Source organism: Callithrix jacchus, chromosome 5 (genome assembly GCF_049354715.1).
Source record: "Callithrix jacchus isolate 240 chromosome 5, calJac240_pri, whole genome shotgun sequence".
Lineage (NCBI taxonomy): Eukaryota > Metazoa > Chordata > Mammalia > Primates > Cebidae > Callithrix > Callithrix jacchus.
Window position 1 is genome coordinate 165,158,399 of NC_133506.1, and position 23,673 is coordinate 165,182,071.

The window sequence follows — 23,673 nt, forward strand, 5'->3', positions numbered from 1 at the left end:
GGCTGGAGAGGCGTCATCACAGCTCGGTGCAGCCTCAATCTCTTGGGCTCAAGCAATCCTCCTACCTCAGCCTCCCCATGTAGCTAAGGCTACAGACATGCACCACCACACTTGGCTAATATCTGTATTTTTTAATAGAGATGGTGTCCCACTTTGTTGCCCAGGCTGGTTTTGAACTCCTGGGCTCAAGTAATTCTCCCACCTTGGCCTACCAAAGTGTTAGAATTACAGGTATGAGCCATGATGCCCAGCTGCAAGATACTACCTTTCCACTTAAAAAAAAAAATTAGCCAGTTATGATGATGCACAGCTGTAGTCCCAGCTACTTGGGAGGCTGAGGTGGGAGGATCCCTTGAGCCCTGGAGTTGGAGGCTACAGTGAGGTATGATCCTGCCATTGCACTCCTGCCTGGAGGGTCAAAGAAATACCCTGCCTCTGAAAAAAAAAGAAGGGCTGGGCATGGTGGCTCATGCCTGTGATCCCAGCACTTTCAGAAGCCAAGGCAGGAGGATGGCTTTGAGGCCAGAAGTTTGAGACCAGCCTAGGCAAAACCCTATCTCTACAAAAAAAAAAAAAAAATTAAAAAATAAATCTGAAAGAAACAGCTCAATAAAGTTGAGAAATTATGTTTACAGATCCAGGGAGAAAGTTATTTAATAAAAGTATTTCACCATTTAAACTATGGATTCCCCAGAATGTCACTGCATTCAAAATACTCAAATGGAAATATCAACAAAATTAATGAATAAAGAAATTTATTAGAGATTATTAAAGAAAAATGATAAAATAAGGTTAGGTCCTAGATCAGATTTAAATACAATATTTAGAAACATGGCTATATAGTTTATGTAGGAAAATCAGTAAAGGGGAATATCCTTAAAAGCGGGAGAGGTTCATATAACCTTTTAAAATAGCAAGTTGAGGTGTAAAAGCATCATCAACAATAGCATGTATCTTATCTTTACACAACTGGACAGTGAGGATCCAAGTGGGATATTCTACCAATGCCACAGATTTTCAAGTTAGTAAGTCATGAATCCTAACGTAGTCATGGGCTAGATGGGGAAGACAACCTGCAATTACTGGTCAGAGTGAAGTGAAGTGACAGGTCAGATTTTTCAGCATATAAAGTTACAACTTAGGTGTGCTTACAAAACTTTGTTAAGTGAAGTTTATTGTCAGTAGACCCTTTACCACGTGAGGGTGGCTGCCCAAATCATCAAACAGCTAATTACGTGTTAACTCTCATTTACTTTGGATTGCAGGGATACTCTTGCCCTTTATCTATCTAGACAATTCCTTATTACCAGCAGCTGGAATCCAGCTGTGCAAGTATGGCCACTGGACAGACTTGAGCCATCGGTTATAAGGCAGATGACCTTTAACTGCCACTAGCAAACCATTTACAGACTGGAAGACTGTTTACAGGAATCCTAGTTTAACGGAAAGTTTAATCACGGTCCAAGAGCTTTTATAAAAAATGCAATTAAAATTTTTGCTTTAGAAAAATTCTATAGGTATATATCACTAATCCTGAGAATGGCTGAATTAGAAGAAACTGAGACTTCACAGTACATTTCCACTGGAATCATAAAGCTCTGAACGCTGTGACTGAGAGACCAAAGGAACAGTTCTACATTTTCTTTTGCAACATAACAAAGATTTCAAACTGAAAGACAACAGGTTTCACTGAATGACTTAACTACACAGTTTTCATTCTATAAATAAATAACTTGTGAAATATCCCCGAAGTCAGTGGACAAATGGAAAAACCATTATTTTTGTCATATTCCACAATTCTGAGAACTAGGATTAGAAATTTTAGGACTTTAAATCTTTGTGCTACAGAGAACAATATTATCCACTAAAATCAGGGAGTGGCTTCCTAAAGTGTATTCATTCTCCGAGGTCATTTTTTTTTCTTTTTTCTTTATTCAAAACACTCAGTAAAGGAAAAGGACATAAAGAAATTCTGATTAATTTTTTCTCCTGCTCTGTTTACAAGTATACATGCTTTCAAAGTCATTTGAAGATGAGACCCTTTTCCTTGGTGGGTAAGTATCTTGTATAAATTGACTGCATAACATACAGAAACTTTACACCACTGTCATTATGTTACCTATAGAGACAAAACTGCTAACACAAATAATGTAGGCTTACAATTATAACAAAAACCTGTGAGAGGGCATGATAAATTTGAATTTTGATTGGCTTCTTTTATTATTATCACTACTACTGTCTGCCCACAATTTCTGTGGCCAGAGTCCATTTCAAATCCTTCTAAGAGTCCACTTCATGAGTTAAACATATACATACAGAACAAATTACACACTGTAATTTTTAAAAGTAAATCTGCTTTACATAGTACAGCTGGAGGCAGTTTAATATAATCAAAAATTATAGCTCTAACAAATATGATAGTAGACTATTAAACCTCAGGTTACGTTAGATTTCTTAACTCTCGGTTTGCTTTGAGTATTTTTTTTTCTTCAAAAGCCACATTCTAACAAGATGCCTTAAGTATTAATGAGCTATATTTGAAGTACATCAACTCTGTTTAAAGTAATCCAACAATAAGGACACAAGCAGTAAAACATCTGAAGTATGAAACTGTAATGTTGGTCACTAATGTTTGAGAACATCAGGAACAAGATTAATGAAGAGCAAAGTAAAATCTAAAACAAGGAAAGGGAAGTTACGTTTATTAAAAATAAAAATAGTACACACTCTCTGACAACAAAAAAAGCATTTAGAGTCAAAAGACATCTAACATACATTGTAACAATGCACACATATTAATGTTTTTAAAAAAAAAGACCCATGAAATAATTTTTAAAAGACTTTCAAAGGGAAAAAACTATTTTGGCTCCTTTCTGCTAGAGATTCCCCTAGAAACACACCAGGCTAGCTGTACCAGCATTCCCTTTCCCACGGTCTGCACAGCGCGGTGTTGCACCATGTGAGCAACTCCTTTGATGAACACATTGTTTTTGAATAAAATTGTTGCTTCTGTATGGATGATCCAGCATAAATCACCGGTTCAATTTCACAAAAATATTCGTAGGCTGGAAGAGCAGTGACAACCGTTTTCCAAAATCTTCAGTTTTAACAAAAGGCGCAGAATAAACTATTAAATCTAGATGTTTTCACATTATTTTGCATGAGTGTCAAGGACTATGTAAAAATTAATGTAAAATCTCAAGTTAGCCAAAACCAGTGTCTCTAAAGATCAAAATTCTTCACTCTTTTAGCGCGGCTGATAAATCTTTTCTGCCTGTGTCACTAATGATGCTTGTCGAACCAAATAACTTTGCCGACGGAAGACAGTAACAGAAATACCATACTGAGCTTCAGTCTTAAGACACACACAGTTCCTGCTGGATACTGGACTGTGAGAGTTTGTTATCTTCAGTCTTTTCATGTCCTGGGGCATGGCAAGTAGTCTTCCGCTTAAATACCCGAAGACTCAGTCGTAATAACTCATTGTCTACCACTGGAGCATTCGTGTATGCTTGTTTTACTGTGCCCTATTTAAGAAACAAAAACACATTTTTTTAAAAAGATGTACATGATTAGTTGACAGTAGGAAAGATGGGCAGGTTAACCTCTACCCAAAATATCAAAGCTATAAGAGTATTTAATTTTGGATATTAAATTAGCTTTATTGGATTTCAAAGCAAAATCAGAAAATGTATTTGGGCTCAATGACTCTTTGAAAATAAACTTTTAGAGGGCACCTAGTCTGACCTCTGGCTTAATGTAGGAATCCTCTCAACAATTTCTGACAGGTAATCAACCAGTTTCTAGTTCATCATTTCCAATTTCAAAACAAACAAAAAACACACTGCACATTCCACTGTTGAATGGCAGTATTTCTTCCATGTGCTGAAATAAAGGCTCTTCTACGGAGCTACGCTGTAAGTCGATCTGACTTTTACTTGACAACCCTTTGGTTCTGCAAAGACAAGTGCCATGACTTCCTTCCTCACATGGTTTTTCCTTCTGTAAGCCAAACGTTCTATGATCCTTACCAATCTGTTAATGTCCCATAAAAAGTGAGCTCGAGAATTGAATAAATCCTTTAGAAGACAGCTAATCATGCAGTATACTGAAGAACTACTACCCCCTTATACTAAAATGTGTAACTATATTATTGTGACTTAAAGTTACATTAGCATTTTTTGGAAAGTTATTGTCCTGAAGGATGGACCAGGGAATGGTACAAAATAAAAAACAAAGAAAAGCACATATTGAAATGGGGGGGGCGGGCAAAGGAGAATGACTGTAGTAATTCTGTCAAAAATAACCTTGAGCCAGACTTTAAGTGAGGAAAACTTGATCATACAGTTCAGATGTGTTTAAATAGTCTCCTATTCCTTGTATTTGTTTCCATTTTAATGTTTGGAGATAAACTCATTCTCCTCTTTCGAAAAATTTAATTCCCACCCCCACCACCCCCGGCCCTAAATCTGAGTGTTTTTCTTTAATGAAGTTACCTTTTCTTTAGCAATGTTATATAGTCAAAGATTTCTGTTTTCCTAATTGCCCCCCAGGTAAAAAGCTAGTGAAGTTATCCATTGGATCATTACTCTAAACTTGCTAAGCAAAGAATCCCACCAGCTCTTTTTTTGTCATACAGGTTGAGTACTCCTTACTCTAAACTTTCATTACTCTAAACTTGCTAAGCAAAGAATCCCACCAGCTCTTTTTTTGTCATACAGGTTGAGTACTCCTTACTCTAAACTTTCATTACTCTAAACTTGCTAAGCAAAGAATCCCACCAGCTCTTTTTTTTATCATACAGGTTGAGTACTCCTTAACTGCAATGCTTTGGATCAGAAACAGGAATGTTTCCGATTTTGAAATTTTGTTGGATTCTGGAATATTTGCATTACATTTACGTATCCAGTTGAGTGTCCCTATCTGAGAATCCAAAATCTAAGTGCTTCAAAGAGCATGGTCCTTTGAGGGTCATGTCGACGCTCAGAAAGTTTCGGATCAGGGATACTCCATCTGTACTGCCTGTACCCACCCACCACCCCAAATACATCCTAGTTTCTTAACTTTAAAAAGTCTAAAACGTTTTCATCTTGGGTTTACCAGATCTCATTAACAGATTTCTTCCAAATCTAATTTCTTATTTCTCAATGTCTTTATTCTTCTCAAATGCTTATATATAATCGCTTTTATTTCCCTTTCTTCCAACTTTGTACATTCTCATAAATACTTCCATAAATATCGACAACACTCAAAGAAATTTTTTTCCTTAAGTTTCAATTTAAATACATTTTTGTAATGTTTGCTTGTTGAAAGAAGCTTTTCACAAATAAAAAACATTTAACAGAAACAGAATATTTTAAACTTTCATTATTAACACCAATATTCATTAATACTATTGAAGAATAAAGCATATTATAAATTTTAATGGCATTCTTCCTTTAACATGTGTAAAAGATTAGGAAACCAAACTGATAAAAACATGCAATCTCAATTTAAAGCAATCAAATGAAAAATATGCCACCCACACTATTCGCTTTGTATTTTTTCCAAGGAAATAACAGTACCTTCTCATTTTTAACAAGCTGCTTTCGAATTGCAGAATCCCGTCTGAAGCATAATGCCTTACAACATGGTCCGAGATTACTAAGAAGACTTGCTCTTTCTTCTTTTCGTAGTAATGCAGCCATATTGAGAGCCCCCAATTCATGTTCAAAGAGACTGTCTCCATCTTTCAACAAAAGTAAACATGCATTAAGTTTTACTAAAATAGAAAAGGATTATCAACTACTTAACTGAATATTCTACAAATTCTATACTTTATCGAAGTTAGCACATTGGGGGAAATTATTTCATACTAAAGGCAATATATTCTCTGTGAAGAACCTTCAATATCTAGTTATGTTGGTAGTCTCAAACAAGAATAAATATTCTGATAGCCACTTTAAATTTACTTAAAATATGAGGAAAGGAGACTGTAGATCTGGAGGTAGAGCCCAGGGAATGTGTTTGTTTTAATTAATTGATTAATTGAGACAAAGTATCTTGAGATAAAGTATCTCTCTGTTGCCCAGGCTGGGGTGTAGTGGCACGATCTCGCTCACTGCAACCTCCGCCTCCCTGGTTCAAGTGATTCTCCTGCCTTAGACTCGGGAGTAGTTGGGGTTACAGGTGTGCGCCACTACGTCTGGCTAATTTTAAAAAATATTTTTAGTAGAGATGGGGTTTTGCCATGTTGGCCAGCCTGGTCTCAAACTCCTGATCTCAACTGATCTGCCTGCCTTGGCCTCCTAAAGTGCTAGGATTACAGGCATGAATCACTAACCCCCACCCCAGGGAATTTTTTTTTAAGAATATTTTAAAGGGATGTTATAAAGAAGTGTTGAAGTTAAGAATCACTGAAGTTTAATTCAATATACTGCTTACCATCAACTACTACTTAGGGTTCTAGATGTCAAGACTTTATTATAGCAAGACTCAAATGTTTTAATAATATTCAAGTCTGTGACTTCTAAAAAAATTAGTTAAGAAAGTGATTAAGTGTTAGTCAGGCAACCTGCAAACTTTGTCCTAGATTTGGTCACCATAAAAACCTGGGACAATGTATTCAATTAAAATCATTTAGGTTTAAGTCACAACATGCAAGGTAGGGGAGAAAATACTGAATATAGAAAAAAAAAACCCAGAAGAATTAAGGAAAGATACGATAAAATATAAAGAGGTTGTGTTAAAAATAGAAAGTAAAAATAACAGAACAGGACCAGTCAGTAATCCAAATAAATAAGAGTCAGCCAAGTGTGCAAAAGACAGCAGATATTGCATCTATTCGTACAACATGATCAAGCAGGTTACGTTTAGAACCCACAAAGAAAAGCAGTAAACGCCCGGGTGAAAATAAAAGACACATTTTACTGAGAACAAAATAGAGCTCCATTACACAGCTCATTTCAATTATCTGGGTTGCAGAGTGTAAGTACTGAGATTAGATAATTAACAAGAAATCAGTTTTATGTACCATACCTAGTCAATAGGTAAGTAATGTAAGAAAGGTGTAAATACACAGAAAAGCTCGAAACTAGTTCTCAAACAGAACTACTTTATCGGAATCAGCGGAGGAGCTTTTTAAAAAACATTCCCTGGGCTCCACCACCAGATTTACAAAACCAGAATCGCCATAGTTGGACTAGAATACCTTAAGGGAAAAAAAACCGGCAGTTTTTCAGATGATTCAGATATACCCATGTTTGTACCAACCAATGATATAGTCATATATGCACATGCAAAACAAAAACAAAAACATAAACTACCATTCTGGCACAGATATAAAAGAAATGCACTAAGCCTATGCCCTTTCTTGAAAAGTGTTCATTAGCACAAATTTCTGTTTATTGGCATCCTATTTTTGGCTTTCAAAACAATAAATTACAAAACACACACTTGCAAATCTCCTCAGGGAGTATATAACATGTCTAAATTCCCAGTATCTTCATAGTTTTGGACTGAGCAGCACAAAATTACTCAAGAAATAGACTAAATACATCCTTGAGAAGTAAAATAAAGGAAACAAAATAACTGGAAAAGTTTAGCTCAAAAGAACTTAACCAGCAGAGAGCAGAAGGATGGTTAGTAGAGTCCGGGAAGGATAGTGAGGGTGGGGAGTTGGGGGATGGCTAATGGGTCCAAAAAAAAAAGGAATAACATGTAGTATTTGACAATACAACAGGGTGACTATACCACCCTGTTGTAGAAACTGTTATTGTCAATAACAATTGTGCATTTAAAAATAACTAAAAGAGTAATTGAATTCTAACACAAAAGATAAATGCTTGAGGGGACAGATACTCCATTTTCCATGACATGATTATTAACACACTGCATGCCTGTATCAAAGATCAAAGTATCTCATGTACCCCCAAAATATATATACATACTATGTACCCACAATAATTAAAAACTTAAAAAAAGAACCATAGTGCAATTAGAAAACATACACAAATGCAATTTCAATTTCAGTACACTTGAAGTTTTCTGTTTTAAGCTTTAGTTGTTTCTTTTAAACATTATATATGAAGTGTGATTATGTTTTCCTTTGTGTTGGTACACTTAAATAGACCAAATGGAATAGAAAAATCAGTATTCATATTTATTAACTATTTACTGAATATCTACTATGTATGTTGAGTACTTTTCTGGGCAATAGAAGAAAATATAGATAGATAATTAGACCCTGAATATGGCACTAAAAAGACAAAGCCCTTATTCAAGATGATACAGCAGTTCTCTACCACAACCACCAGGCAGCAAACAACAGAAGAGGTCTGACTGCTAAGCAACATCGCCCCACCCTTCACAGTGTATATTTTCATTGTTTAAGTAATCAGTAAGGGCCAAACTGTATTACATGCGTAGCAAACAAAATCTAATTAGATTTAACTTGAAATGGCACTAGCAAAAGTCGTAGAAACAAATAGCTTTAGAAGCAGGTAAGATTTTAGGGGTTTCATTCCATTACTTTACAAATAAAATTGAGGCCCACAGCAGTTATTTGCTTAAGGCCACAAAACCAACCAAACAAGGTAGAAAGAGCAGGGAAAGAACAAAGTCAAGAATTTTGATATTTGAACTTCTTAGTTGATAGTTTTTTTTCTTTTTGAGACAGGGTCTTGCTCTGCCACCTAGGTTGGAGTGTGGCAGCACAATCACGGCTCACTGCAGCCTCAATTTCCAGGTCATTTTTCTGGTTAATACACTTCCACAATTATAATTTATATGTATTTTGTTCATGCATATTCTTGGTTTATTGGGCCCTATTAAGATTTAAAAACTTACTGCTTATGCTAATAGGTGAAAGGAAGGACATACATTCATAAAACTCATAAAACAATTTTTCCAATTTTATATTAGTAAAAAATTTAATACTAACTCAACTTTTACGCCCAGGGACACAACATAAAATTGTTAATTAATGTTGTTGCTTTCACCTTTTACCTCTTTTTCCTTTTTTTTACCATCTACTTGTCCCTCCCCACTAATAAAGTATTAGTAAGTTGCAAAATAAACTAAGGAAGGTACTAGATGAGAAAGAAACAGTAAAAACCAAAACCAAAACCAAACAATCCCCACCACCAGAATCCATACGCTAGATAATCTGGAATATCTGAAAATTGTTGCAGTAAGGTCAAAAATCAACGTGATATTTTTCAAAGTAGCAGCAGTTAATAGTTCTTGGGTATTACTAAATGCCAAGAACTGTTCTAAGTGTTTTGCCTGTGGTCATGTGTTCCTAATGACCATAGGAAGCTGGTGGTATGATTATTCCTGACTTACCGACGATGACATGAACACAGAGATTAAGTAATAGCTAGTAAGTGGTGTGCCTACTGAAATTCAGATAATCTGGTCTTACAGGCCAAGCTCTTAACCACTTTGTTAAAGATTCGACCTATACACTTGCATTTGGGTAGAGGTCTAGGGGGAAGGGCTGCCAAGACACTCAGTTTCTTTAGACATGAAAAGTATGTAGTCTGTTTTTCCTGGCTCTGCTTCATTTAGCCAAGGGTAAACCACTGAGCACTCTGGTATGTGAACTTCTTGGTTAATAATTTTTTTTTAGACAGGGTCTTGCTTTGTCACCTAGGTTGGAGTATGGTGGTGCAATTATGGCTCACTGCTGCCTTAATTTTCTGGGCTTGAGCAATCCTGCTGCCTCAACCTCCCTGAGGAGCTGCAACTACAGGCATGCAAAACCACGCCTGGCCTGTTAATAAGTAATTTCAATACAAAAAGTTCATTGTACTCTTTCCTCTTTTTCCAACTTTTCTGTGGATAACTTTTCTTCTCAAAATACTTTTTCTTTTCTTTTTTTTTTTTTTTTAAGAGATGGAATCTTGCTCTGTGGCCCAGGCTGGAGTGCAGTAGCATGATCTCAGCTCACTGCAACCTCCCTCCACCTCCTGGGTTCAAGTGATTCTCCTGCCTCAGCCTCCCGAGTAGCTAGGACTACAGGTGCACACTGTCATGCCTGGCTAATTTATTTTGTATTTCAGTTGAGGCAGAGTTTCACAATGTTGCCCAGGCTGGTCTCAAACTCCGGAGCTCAGGCAATCCGTCTGCCTTGGCTTCCCAAAGTGTTAGGATTACAGGCATGAGCCACCACGCCCAGCCACTCAAAATAAATTTTAAGAGAAACTTTGATGACTATAAATGATTCCTCAAAAGATACTTTCAATACAGTGTTAAGTGCTACATAAGAACAGATCAGAATCCTCTTCAGATGGCATCTTAAATGTTTAACAGACATTATATAGTTAAAGTAAAACGAAACTACCTTTGGGTTTTTCTAAAAGTCTCTGGCATGTTTCTTTGACTTTGGCAAAGAGTTCAGAACCTGCTAACTTTTTAGAAATCCCAACTCTTAGCATAACAGCTCCAGGTGTGAATTTTAAGAGTGCAGCCCCAGGCTCCCGTGGTTCTTTTGGATGCTTTGGCATAAGACCAGACCAGTCCACGTCTATCACATCCAAGGGATCTGTAAAGAGTTAAAAAGCAAGATTTTTTTTACACCAAGAAATAGCAGTCTTATTATCTACACAGAAATTTATATAAATCAAGCAAAACATAGAAAACATTACATGTAAAGTGTTTTAAACCAAAAATGTCCTATTCTTAAAATAAAAGCAAAGCCTTCCTATATAATATTCAGAATCTAAGGACTCCGACAAATAAAAAAACCTTCCCACCAAAAGAAAACAGATAACCTATCCCATCCATACAAACAACTCATTTTAATTCTGTAGGAGATCCCCAGTGAAAAAACTCTATGGATTTCACTCAGATCAGGTGTGATCTTTTGATATTTGGCACCAGAACCCTTTTAAGGGTTAAATCTAGGAGTACACGTGTTTGCAGTGTGTGCACACAGACATTTTAATTTTTAAAAGCAATGATTTTGTTATGAAGTCTCTTTAAGAGTCACAGAGTGACTATTATCAACATTGAGAGCAAACAATCCATCCACTGAGAAGGAAGAGTTGGAGAAATAATGTTCTACTTAGAAATACCTACTATCAGAAAATAACGAAGATAACAATTATACATACCTTCTATAACAGTAGAAAAAAATGTAAAATGTAAGAGTAAATAAAAATACAAATTTAGTATTTTATATAATCAAAGAAAACATCCTTACTGTGATTTAAAAAAAATGTTAGTAACAATCAGACACTAATTGGAATGATTCCAGAGGAATGTTAAGGGGCGTTGCTTCATGGTATAATCACTAGAGTGAGTTCTGACAATGTGCAAAGTACTGTAAGTCAAAATAATTACCAAATTTAGAACATTGATAGAAAAAGGTATATAGTGTTCCAATATAATGTCAACTACTGTAAATTTTTGACAGGTTGTTTAAAAATCTGGCTCGTGTCACCACAGTTGTGAAGCTCTGTACCATGTATCTACCATGTAGAAAGAACACTGCTATACAATCTACTTGGAATCAGTAAATTCGAAGTCATATGATTTTTAAACTGCAGAAAATAAATCTTAGAATTTTGCTAATTTAAATGAGTCCCTTTCTAATTCATAGGCAATGCCTACTTAAAAATGAACAGGCATATAGGCTATAATTTTCATTTTATTGGCCTTTCAACCTTAACTAATTTTAGGGAAATAAAGGGGAAAAATTCTAAGTGACTTAGGTCAATTTTTACAGTGTGGAAGGTAAAAATACTTTAATACCATATACCAGATAATCTTCATGTTTAACCACCTCTGCAAATAGTTACCTGGCATCTTCTCCTCATCCTGTTGGTCCTCCCTCTTTTCTGCATCACCTGCCAGAATTTCATCTAGCTCATCATCACTGATTGGCTCGTATCCTTCTCCAGCACCAGAGCCTAATGAATGTGCATCATCTAACTTGGACTCATCATCTCCTGCTAAATAGACAAATTAATTTCAGACCAAAGACATCATGAAAGGGAGGCAATGACTAAGTCAAACCAAAAGGTAGAGGCTACACACATTATAATGATGTGAAAAACATCTTTTTCATCAGAAAACTACATCTCTTAATTATTCAAATACTTGATAATATCAAAAGAAAACAAAAATAAAATTTAATTAGTTAAATTAAACTTTAACAGCAAGAATACAATCTGGAAAGCAATGATCAGAGGAGGTTATAAGATCTCAATTAAAATATGACAAAAGTTACTACTAACAAACTAATGTTGATTGTGTGTTAATTTTCGATAATTTAAAACTAAAAACTTAACAAATCTACTAACTTTAAAAGGTTGCAATAATTTATCTAAATAAAATAATTTGAAAAACTTGCAAACTTATTTAAAAAATTTATTTGTAGCTTAAATCTTAGTTCATATTATTTAGCTCATTATATAAATTTTACAGCAGTGAGGTAAAAATACAAAAAGTGTCATTAATTCTCTCTACATTTCAATTCCCCCTCCCTATCTTAATGATCTTCTTTCAGAGGAGAAACTGTGTCTTCTGGTGAGTTAGTTGTGAACTTAATCCTAAAATTACAGAATATACTTATCACTAGCTAACCATACATGTCACTGAATCTACAACACTAGGCTTCAAAATGTAACAGTGTGCTTTATGAGTATGAATTTGCAACAAATATAAGAAGTTATGAGATGTTTCTAGTCATTCTGGTGATTTTCCATGTTATTAAATTCTATAATAATCTTCCCATATCCTCACTAATTTACTTCTAAGGTAACCAATTTTAGTAACTTTGCCATATAAACATACATCTCAACATAAATACACATAATAGGATTTTTCATTTTTCAAGGTGATCCAACTCATTTTCCTAAAGTGAATAAAAACTTTGTATCACATAGCAAGAGATTCACTTACAAATTTCTATGCTATATTATCTGTGATCATAACTACCAAATGATATATTTTAGAGATGAGGGACATTGACTCCAATCACAAGAGAGCTATTATAATGATTAATTCAATTATATCCCAAGGTTGTACCTCCATCAGAACCATGCTTCATGATTTGATGCTATTTATACTCAAAATTGAGATGAAAATGTAATGTGAAGAGAGGAATTTGAAACAGTTAAGTGCCTTGAGCAGAGAAGGCTTCATCAAGAAAATAACGTATAAATTGGGACTTGAAGTCTGAAGAAGAAAGAAGAGACAAAAGAAAAAGGTCTATCAGGCAATGGAATGAGTGGGTACAAACAAGGGCAGAGAATGGAAAGGTGTGAGTCAACCTGTCTAGTAAATGGGGGCTGAAGGGTAAAGAGTAGGCTCTAGTAAATGGGGGCTGAAGGGTAAAGAGCAGGCGTATGGAGAGTGAGGTTTCACATAGCTGAGGCTGGCTTTGAGTGGGCCAAAGGATTGATGTGGACTCAGCATTCCTATTCTAGGACTGGAGAGTACCAGTGGGATTCTACAGCCAATCTGACATTAAATACAGTTTCAGGTAGTGCTATTGTTTCATATATTTGTTCTCAATTGCTCTAAAAAAACAAGAGATTCACTAATAATTATTTGAAATTCCTCTCTGAACTAAGAAGTCATTTCAATTTTTGTGTTCTTATTTTTTTAACATCTAAGAAAAGGATGCGATGGTTATTCTTCAACATCTATATGAATTGCAGCGAAACAATCTTTTATTTCATTTAGGTTTATGTGAACCAAATCTACCTTAATGGTACTACTGATGGAACCACATTAGATATACAGATATACATACATACTATGTATGTGTGTGTGTATATATATATGTGTGTGTGTATGTATGTATGTATATATGTATATATATGTATGTGTGTGTGTATATATATATATATGTGTGTGTGTGTATATATATATATGTATCATACAGGCCTTTTCCTTATGAAATCTAGTTCCTCTATAAGGGAATGGAGCAAGGAATCAATTTGCCTATTAGTGGATGACCTTTCAAAAGAAAATTGTTGTTTCCCAAGAAATCTGAAAAGAAATAAAGCAGTATCACAGACAAAAAAGGTACCACTCACCTTCCAGGCTCTCAGTTCTCTCGGATTTATTTATATCTTCAAATCCCTGCACAGATCCCAGATCTTTATCCATTCTCTCTTTATCCAAGGCTACAGAGTCTCGGCAAGTGCCTTCTAGATCCCTTTCATGTTCAGCTTCCAGTTTTGCTTCACAGCGTTTCACAGACTCTATCTGAGAACTCTCGAAAGTTCTGTCTCTGTCTCTGTCCCTGTCTCTTTCAACGGAATCAGAAACCAGTCTCTCTCTCTCCCTATCCAAGTCTCTCCTTTTGTCTCGTTCTCTCTCTCGTTCTCGTTCTCGCAATCTATCTCGATCCCTGTTGCGTGGCCAATCTTTATCGGCATCTCGGTCCCATTCTCTCTGCCTCGTATCTCTCCTCTCTCTCTCCCGCTCTCTATCATGTTCATATCGATCTCGTTCTTGAAGCCTGTCTCTGCTATCAAATGACCCAGATCTTGAATGGACCTGTCGATCTGACTCTGGAGAACTTCTTCTTGAACTATGACTTCTTGAATCCTGGCGATCTAAAATAAGTATACCACATACAAAGAGCTATTAGCACACAATAAAACAGAAACAAAACACTTCATTTTAGGGTCCTTTAAAACATAATTTACCTTTTTTCCATAGTCTATGTAATTTTCTATATTCCATATTGGCTCTATATGTTCTATACATTTCTATATTCTACATATATATATATTTATTTACATTGTTTGAGCTTTCCTACTCCCCTTATTTCCTGTGGTCAAAACAGGCAGCCTTGACTGCATGAATAGCAGGAAGATTAAAATCATAGGCATCAATAAGGGACTTGAACATATGAACCCTTCCCGCAAGACATACTACTAAAATCCTGATATCAAATTGATTAACACTATTGTATTTATTTCTATTATAATGTTGGTTTAAAGCGATTAACAGGTAACATTTTGATGGGGCAGCTAAGCTTTGCTTTTAAAAGTTCCATAAAATTTAAGGCAGCATGCAAAGTAGCCAGTTTGGCATTACTTTAGAATTAAAGTATGTAAAAATATACCAACACAGGAAATAATGACTAGATCATAATTCAGTTTTATTACCTGAAGAAGTACTTCGACTGGGTTCTCCACGCTTTAACTGATCAATCCTAGATTTTCTCTCTCCTGTGATTTCCAGGCTTTTGGTTTTTTCTCTATCTCTTGAGCCACTGTGCAGGACTCTCTTTCGACCACTTTGATCATCTCCACTTCGATGGGCAGAATCATTGGATGGGGAGCGCAGACGACCAGACGTATGACTACGATTACTCCGATTGCTCCCGAGGCTGCTGCTCCGCTTTTGATCCACAGGCTTGCGATGCGATGCATCTTCTATAGTCACGTGAGGTGCCTCTACTTTTTCCACTCGTGTTCTGTGGCATTTTCTGTGTGAGTCTTCATTGGCAAAAGTATTATTGGTGGTATTGGGGGGGATGGCAGAGGTGGAAATGGTGATGGCAGAGGTACTGAAGGAGGTGGCGGCAGCAGCAGTCGTGGCAAGAGTTGCAGGCGCAGTTGCAGTAGTGGCGGTAGCCACAGGTGGTGGAGGAGGAAGAAGAGAAGACAGAGGAGAAGGGGTACTACCAGGAGTAGCTGCGGTGGCAGCATGCTCTTCTGTCACCTCTGTACGGTCAGGCACATCCTCATCAGACCAGTCACTGAATGCTGTATCTTCTTTTTTCTGAGGGTCCTCTAGAATACCATTCTTACCGTTGCAAATTTCAACCAATTCCTCTTTAGTTGTTATAGGGGGAGTCCGTGGGCCTCTTTTCTTTTTACTTTGCTGGGCTGCTTCTTCATCAGAAATATCAGAATCACCTTTGGATTTTTTACGTTTTTTTTCAATGCTTTTCTTTTTCTGTCCTTTTTTGGGTGAAAATACGTGACCCTCTTCAGATGTTGTCTCTATGTTACCCCTCTCTATTCCAATATCATCCTCTTTCTTTTTCTTAATCGGTTTCTTTTGAATTTTTGCTTTCTTCTTGTTTTCATCATGAGCTCGATCAGATGTCTCTCGATCTTCAGACTGGTGATGTCCTATAATGTCCTGTGCACGCATTCTTGAGTTTTCCAGGATTTCTGCCTGTTCTCTCTGTTTATCTATGGAAGAAACTTTTTCCTTGACTTCCTGTTCTTCATAGCGCCTTGAACTCTCTTTCCTTTCTGGTTTACGATCCTCCTCTTTCCATCTACCCTGTCTGTCTTCTGTGAGGTGCGAGGGACTAAGAGAACGAGATTCTTGAGGCCGTACAACTTGACTCAAGAGTCTATGTTTGTCATCTATATAAAAGATAAAAGCGATCACACTCTCGCCAGGTTAATAAACACCGCATGGCACATATAAATAATAAGGCAGTCTCTCCTCACGCCTGTCATCCCAGCACTTTGGGAGGCCGAGGTGGGTGGATCATGAGATCAAGAGATTGAGATCATTTTAAAACTTTTAGAATGACAATAATTTTGGTAAAAATAAAAATATGGCTTTACTATAAATAAAATTACAGTACTCTAACACATACTTTAGTCACAAAAGGAGACATTTAGAGGCAGCAAAGCCAGACAACCTTTTAAAAGTCTCAATTCATCAGTTCCTAGGAGTTTGAAAGGGTGGTTTCCTGGTCCCAAATGAACGTGAATAGAGAAAAACAGGAAACAGGATCTGCTTACTTTTATCATCTCCGCTGTTGTAGGCATCGCTGTCCGGAGAGTGTTCACGGCGGCGTTTTGGGGACTGTCTAGGGCTGGGACTCCCTTCATTTCTATAGCGCTTCCTGAATGGGCAAGCAAACACAATTTATAAAACTCTAGAGGCCAAAAACAGATTTCTCTATTTTTACTAGTATCTCTTTACTATAACTGGAATACATAACTGTAGAAAAGCAATATTGTCAGAGGTGTAGCATACAAAGGCTTCTCAATGTCTTTAATAAAAGTTATTTACTTCATTTGCTAAGAATTGTGAACTTAAAATACACAACAACAACATTTCTTCTTTCTTCATTATATATGTAGAACCACTCAAGTGAAAACTGCCAGATTTAAATACTGCAAGGGGGTAACATGTAGCACAGAAATCAATATATCAATGTACCCTGTAATGTAAACATTCGCAATTTTGCATTCTTAGGCTATAAAAATGCCTTATGCTGCAGGGCTGAATGAGGAAATCTAACATTGGCTGTAAGGTAAAAAGACGTGAGTTCAACTTCTAACTACATTAGTTATCACGCAGCCTTAAGTAAGTTCCTTGAAGTCGCTGAACCTCAGTTTCTCATCTGAAAATGGGTGAGAAATGGGGTCCATCTCATAAAACTGCAGTGAGGAACAAATTAGTTATGTCATAAACCCAGTGCCAGATAGGTTGTGGATACACCGTAAAATCAGTTCCTTTCCCCTTCTTAGAAATCACTTACTTATTAACAAATTCATAAAATAATTCATGCTGATTATATTTGTTGTTCCTTAGTTGAGCTTTAAATGAGCTGTTTTTCATTAAAATCTGACCACCTGTTTTTTAAATTAACATTGTTTATTTACAAATACTATGGTCAAAAGTTAAAAAACATATTGTATACACAGACCAATGAAACAGAAATAAAGCCAAATGATCTTCAACAAAGCATACAAAACATAACTGGGAGAAGGACACCCTATTTACTAAATGGTGGTGAGAAAGCTGGCAAGTCACATGTAAAATAATGAAAATGGATCCCTGTCTCTCACCTCAAACAAAAATCAACTCAAGATGGATCAAAGACTTATATCTAAGACCCGAAACCATTAAAATTCTAGAAGTTAACACTGGGAAATTCTTTTGGACACTAGTCTAGGCAAAGACTTCATGACCAAGACTCTAAAAGCAAATGCAACAAAACCAAAAATAAATAAATGGAACCTAATTAAACTAAAAAACTTCCGCACAGCAAAATAAATAAAGACAACCCATAGAAAGGGAGAAAATACTTGGAAACTATACATCCAACGAAGGACTAGTATTCAGAATCTATAAGAAACTCAAACAAATCAGCAGGAAAAACATAAATAATCCCATAAAAAAGTGGACAAAGGACGTGAGTAGACCTTTCTCAAAAGAAGACAAACAAACAGCCAACAAACATATGAAAAAATGCTCAAAACTACTAGTCATCAGGGAAATTCAAATTAAAACCATAATGAGATGTCACCTTACTCCTACAAAAATGGCCATACAAAGTCAAAACACAGTAGATGCTAGCGTAGACATGGTGAAAGGGAATGCTTATACACTGCTGGGGGGAATATAAATTAGTACAACCTCTATGAAAAGCAGTATGGAGAGGCCTTAAAGAACTAAAAGGAGAGGTTGGATCCAGCAGTCCCACTACTGGTTATCTACCCAAAGGAAAAGAAGTCATTATACGAAAAAGAGTCATTATGACTTTATAAAGAAGTTGTTATATGCAAAATTCACACTGCAAAGACATAGAACCAACCTAAGTGCCCACTGGCCAAAGAGTGGATAAAGAAAATGTAGTATATATACACCATGGAACCATAGAATACTACTCAGCCAACAAAAGGAACAAAAGAATGTCTTTTGCAGCAACTTGTCCTCACTTGTGAGAGCTAAGCTACGAGTAAGCAAAGGCGTACAGAGAGATACAACGGGCTCTGGAGACTCGGAAGTGGCAGGGTGGGAGCTGAGTGAGGGATAAGAAACCACATGTTGGGTACAAAGGCGTACAGAAAGATACAACGGGCTCTGGAGACTCGGAAGTGGCAGGGTGGGAGCTGAGTGAGGGATAAGAAACCACAAGTTGGGTATAATGTACACGAAAATCTCAGAATTCACCCAGGTAACCGAAAACTTCTCGTACCCCAAAAGCTATTGAAATAAAAAGAAAGTAAAAACATACTACAGTACATGTATATCCTAGACAGCTCCTTTATATAGATGAGTAACCATGTGGAGACAGCCCCAGGTATAATATGACAACTCACAGGCCCAAGCTTGTGTACTGCTTTATCCAAAGCCCCTCTCCCATCAATAGCCGGACTATTTCCCCATTTTTCCTATCGAAGTGGCCTAATGACTTGCTACGACAAGAAAATGTGGTGAAAGTGCCACTGTGCAAATGTGAAGAGGGTTCAGGAGGCCTTGCCGCTTCAGCTTCTGTCCTCTTGTTATGTTTCTACCATTACATGCAAAGCCAAGTTTAGACCACTGAAGGCCAGGAGGTCAAGCGGAGCAGAAACAAGATGCCCTAACTGGCAGACACACAGGTGAGACAATCCTGGGCCTCCAGGCCCAGCTGCACTGTCAGATGGAATGTTGATACACGAGATACTCCAATTGAGACCAGCAGAAAAACCACTCCGTTGAGCCCAGGCAAAATCACTAATCCACAGAACCATAAGCAAATAAATGGTTGTTTTAAGTTACTAATTTATGTGGTGGTATGTTATACAGCAAGAGATAACTGATACACTAGAATAAAGGGAAAATTTAAAACATAAAAAAAATAAAACTTCTTTCAAGGAAATAAAATAAACACAATTAGAGTACAATAAAGATGGCTATTCAGTAAACCTACATAACAGCAGTTAAAAAAAAGTGCTGGAGAAACTGAACTACTGAGATGACAATACAGTTAATGAAAGATTAAAATATTAATCTCACATAACTAGTTTCTGTTACAGAGTTATTCAACTCCTAAATTTGTGGGGTCATTGCCAACTCTTAAGATTGTCTAACCATGGAAAATCAGAAAACCTTTTGCTATTATAAGCAGAGATCAGAAGCATGAAAAAAATACAGGTTGAGTACCCCTTATCTGAAATGCCCTGAGTTTTGGGTTTTGGATATTTGCATCGTACTTACTGGTTGTGCGTCCTTTATCTGAAAACCTGAAATGTTCCAATGAGCATCTCCTTTGAGTGTCATGTCAGTGTTCAAAAGCTGTAGATTTTGGAGCATTTCAAATTTTGAATTTTTGGATTTGGAATGCTCAATCTGTATTAATGAAAGCATAGGACTGAATAAAAGACAAAGAATTCAGAATTTTAATCTTGGAAAATAAAGAGGTCAGAAAAGTGGGGGGTAGGGAGGATGGGAATAATATGTATGTGTGCCTCCATGTGTTAAAAAAGATATCTCTAAAGTTTATGTTAAGGTAAGATTTTTCAAAATGTTAAGGAGAGGGAAGAGGAAAGTAAGCCATGGGGTGTACTATAGAACACAATGGCTGCAGATTAAAGAAAACTGAAGATACATAAACTATTTTCTGTTTGTTTTTGCAAGGTAAGCAACAGTGTTTATCCCACTTAGAGACAAAAAAGCAGTTAACTCTAATTAAAGTTTGGTTTTGTGCCCACAGAACTTGAAAACTGACCAATCAGAGTTTCGAATTTCCATGAACACTGTGATAAGCTCAGTCAGTTACTGTCTCCCCCGCAACTAATGAGAGCCCCAACGCAGAGAAGACTGCTAAGCTGACAGGGACAACTCTGGGGCCATCTTGGCCATCATTTTGAGAAAACCTTTCTGAGACTGAAACTAGTAACACAGGGAAACCGGAGAGACCGAAATTGCTAATGCTTTGTTTGAGAATCTGGATATAGCTCCACTGGAACAAGCAAAAGCTAACCTCCAACTTCCTAGATATTTGAGCAAGTAAGTTCTTTTTTGGTTAAAAGATGGTGGGGTGGGGAAAATGCCCTCAGATATATGAGATGCCAAGAACACCATCTTTTGACCCCAAAGATGTACTCCACAGCACAAGAGAAAACACTTCCTTTTCTCTCATCTTCGAACCATGCAGTGATTACAAGGATTCCCTCAGTTCTAAGACACTGTGAAGGCTTCCTGTGGCCTGGGGGCAGTGACTCCATACCTGCAAGCACATAAAACTCAAGAAGGATCATCAGAATGGCACGGGTGATATCCCCTGGTGACTAGTCTAGGAGATGTGATAGGGTACAAGTTCACTGATTCCTGTCTTCATTTTAAAACTATTTTTTCTAACAACTGAAAAAACTTGTGGGTTTTTTTATTTGTTTTTTGAGACAAGGTTTCCACCCAGGCTGGAGTGCAATGAGACCTCTGCCTCCTAGGTTCAAACAATCCTCCCATCTCAGCCTCCCAAGTAGCTGGGACTACAGGCACGTGCCAACCATCTCTGGCTAATTTTTGTAGAGACAGTTTTGCCATGTTGCCCAGGCTGGTCTCAAACTCCTGGTCTCAAGGGGTCTGCCCACCTCGGCTTCCCAAAGTGCTGGTTAAAAAAACTTTAAACACTGAATATATATAATACATCTGAAAAACAGGAAAAAATACAGAGAAAAAGCCCCAGGAATTTAAGAGTGCACTGAAAAGCGTTAACTAGAACTGTGAACTCTGTCCTGACATGCGGCGCGTTGTCCACGCTGATCGGCAATTCTCCTTACTTTGATTTCCTTTCATCGTGTCCGTCTCTTGGATTCCTGTCTTCTCGGATCTCCTCTCGCTTTTCCCTGCGGTCATCTCGTCCTTTGTCTTTGTCTTCCCAGTCCCTCTGGCGCTCTCGTTCTTTATCCCTTTCTCTAGCTCTTTCTCGTTCCCGTTCTCGCTCTCGCTCTCTCTCCCGTTCTCGCTCTCTCTCCCTCTCTCTTTCTTCTCTTTCTCGCTCCCGTTCTTTTTCTCTGTCTCGCTCCCTCTCTCTTTCCCGCTCTCGATCATGGTCTCGGTCTCTATCCCTTTCACGATCTCTCTCTTTTTCTCTTTCTCTCTCCCGTTCCCTAGCACGCTCTCTTTCTAGTTCTCTCTCTTTTTCTCTTTCCCGATCCCGTTCACGTTCCCTCTCTCTCTCCCGCTCCCTGTCTCGTTCTCGTTCCCGATCTCTCTCTCTAGCCCTTTCATCTCTTCTGTCATCCACTCTGTCTACTCTTCGTTCCTCTCTTCTTTCATCACGCTCAAGCTCGTCATTCCTTCCCTGATGTCGAATTGGTGAGCTTGGTCTTTGATCTACAATGAAAATCAAGTTTTGTCAGTGATTAATTGGTACGACAGCATGGTAAATCTTAAAATTTTATCTGTGTATAGGGTCACACTGGCAACAAATCACAAACCGAGTAGCTTATTTAATTTTAACTTAATCATCCAAGTAATAATCACCCCTAGACCTTAAATTTTTTAAAGATAATTTTTATTTGCCCTCTAACTACCATGTTTCCTGCTCCCCATCAACCCCCTCCCCCCTCCCACTGATCCATCTTTGATCTTTCTCTGCATGCCCCCTACCCTACCTCCAGCCCACTGCTCCAACCCCACTTTCTGCCATCTCTACCCTTCACCTCTGATCTTCTCTGTCCCCCCAGCAGGACCTGAGAACACTGGTGGCAAAGGATAGGGGCAGCAGGAGGTGTAGAACATAGGAGCTGAAGGAAAAAAAAAATTTCCCTCGTAAGTCACACCTCTAATTTCAGGCCAAAATATATACACATCAAAGTGCAGGTATCATGTGAGGAAAATATAGTAGAACAAAACATCTGTCAGAATTTGTTGCTGTGATATCAATCTCTTATCATGAACTATATAATATTCAGAGTACTGATGTCTAGCAATCTTGAAATAAATGTAAAAGGTGTTTCTTATTAGTGATGTATATTTGTAATTAATAACCAATTACTAATAAATTAAAAGATTTGCTTAATTATATAACTGATTACTCAGATGAAGAGCCGTATTCTTAAAATGTTAACTCATAACCTCATCACATTTTATATAAATTTTTTCCATGTACACACAAATCACATAAACACAGAGTAAATGAATGCATGCTGCCCAAATACCCAATTGAGAAGAAAATTAGTCTGGGATAAAAAAATGTACAAGAGGATGGAATGAACTGTTTCAAAGAGACAGCTGTTTTTGAAAACAACTACTGTGGTCTGATCTAGGCTATTGTGATGTTTCCATTTACATACTATATCTACTGGTTGTTCAGTAAAGATCATACTACAATATGGCCAACGGGTTGGTAAGTGGAACATCTAACATCAACTCATTAAGTAGAATAATTTTAGGATGTTTCCAGGAAGGGTTCAATATAGTATTTTGGGTTTCCCTTCCTAATGACTGATTAAAAAGACAAGAATTATCTATGTTTACTATTTTAGAGGTTATAGACCCAGATACAAACGATCATAGCATTTTAAAGCTAGATCAAAGTGAAATCCTACACAGTTGCTTCTCCTCCTTTCTTTTTAAAAACAGAAATTATGGTCCAGAGTTGACCTGCCAACATCACAGAGATGGTAGATGCATTAGAAATCAGTTTTCTTAAAGCCTTTTACTTTTGTTGAAACTAGCTTAAATTTGAAGTGGTTCTTCTGTACCATACTTTGGATTCCTAGAACGCTATCTAACCATCTTTTATATTGCCAGAATTCCTAGTTTGGAGAAGTCATACCAACATCATAACATTCCAAGACAATCTGAAACAAATTCAATACCGTAACTTACAGTAAATCATACTTCAAATTTCTAATTACAGCAATATCAACAAATAGACTATTCAGACATGGTTTTATGGGAGATATATTTTATTTTCTCAACCTAAATAACAATGCTACTTTCTTCGAAGGAAAACGGAAAGAATATAAG

General features: G+C 37.0%; 1 protein-coding gene across 32 annotated transcripts in view; it reads right to left on the reverse strand.

Annotated features, from left to right (window-relative positions):
* Positions 1-2,191: 2,191 nt before the first annotated feature.
* The window catches only part of ZC3H13 (zinc finger CCCH-type containing 13), a 90,248-nt gene continuing 68,766 nt past the window's right edge, over positions 2,192-23,673 (reverse strand). For 12 of the 32 annotated variants that reach the window (XM_035302624.3, XM_035302620.3, XM_035302612.3 and 9 more), the window contains 9 exons: positions 22,362-22,445; positions 21,477-22,032; positions 16,719-16,822; positions 15,114-16,331; positions 14,031-14,555; positions 11,784-11,936; positions 10,325-10,525; positions 5,565-5,728; positions 2,192-3,527 (listed from right to left, as the gene is read on the reverse strand). In XM_035302624.3, coding sequence (XP_035158515.3) covers positions 3,357-3,527; positions 5,565-5,728; positions 10,325-10,525; positions 11,784-11,936; positions 14,031-14,555; positions 15,114-16,331; positions 16,719-16,822; positions 21,477-22,032; positions 22,362-22,445 — 3,176 coding nt within the window. In that variant the 3' untranslated portion in view covers positions 2,192-3,356. The remainder of the gene's footprint in view (positions 3,528-5,564; positions 5,729-10,324; positions 10,526-11,783; positions 11,937-14,030; positions 14,556-15,113; positions 16,332-16,718; positions 16,823-21,476; positions 22,033-22,361; positions 22,446-23,673) is intronic. The other 20 variants (XM_078375389.1, XM_002742688.6, XM_078375381.1 and 17 more) reach the window with 4 other exon arrangements.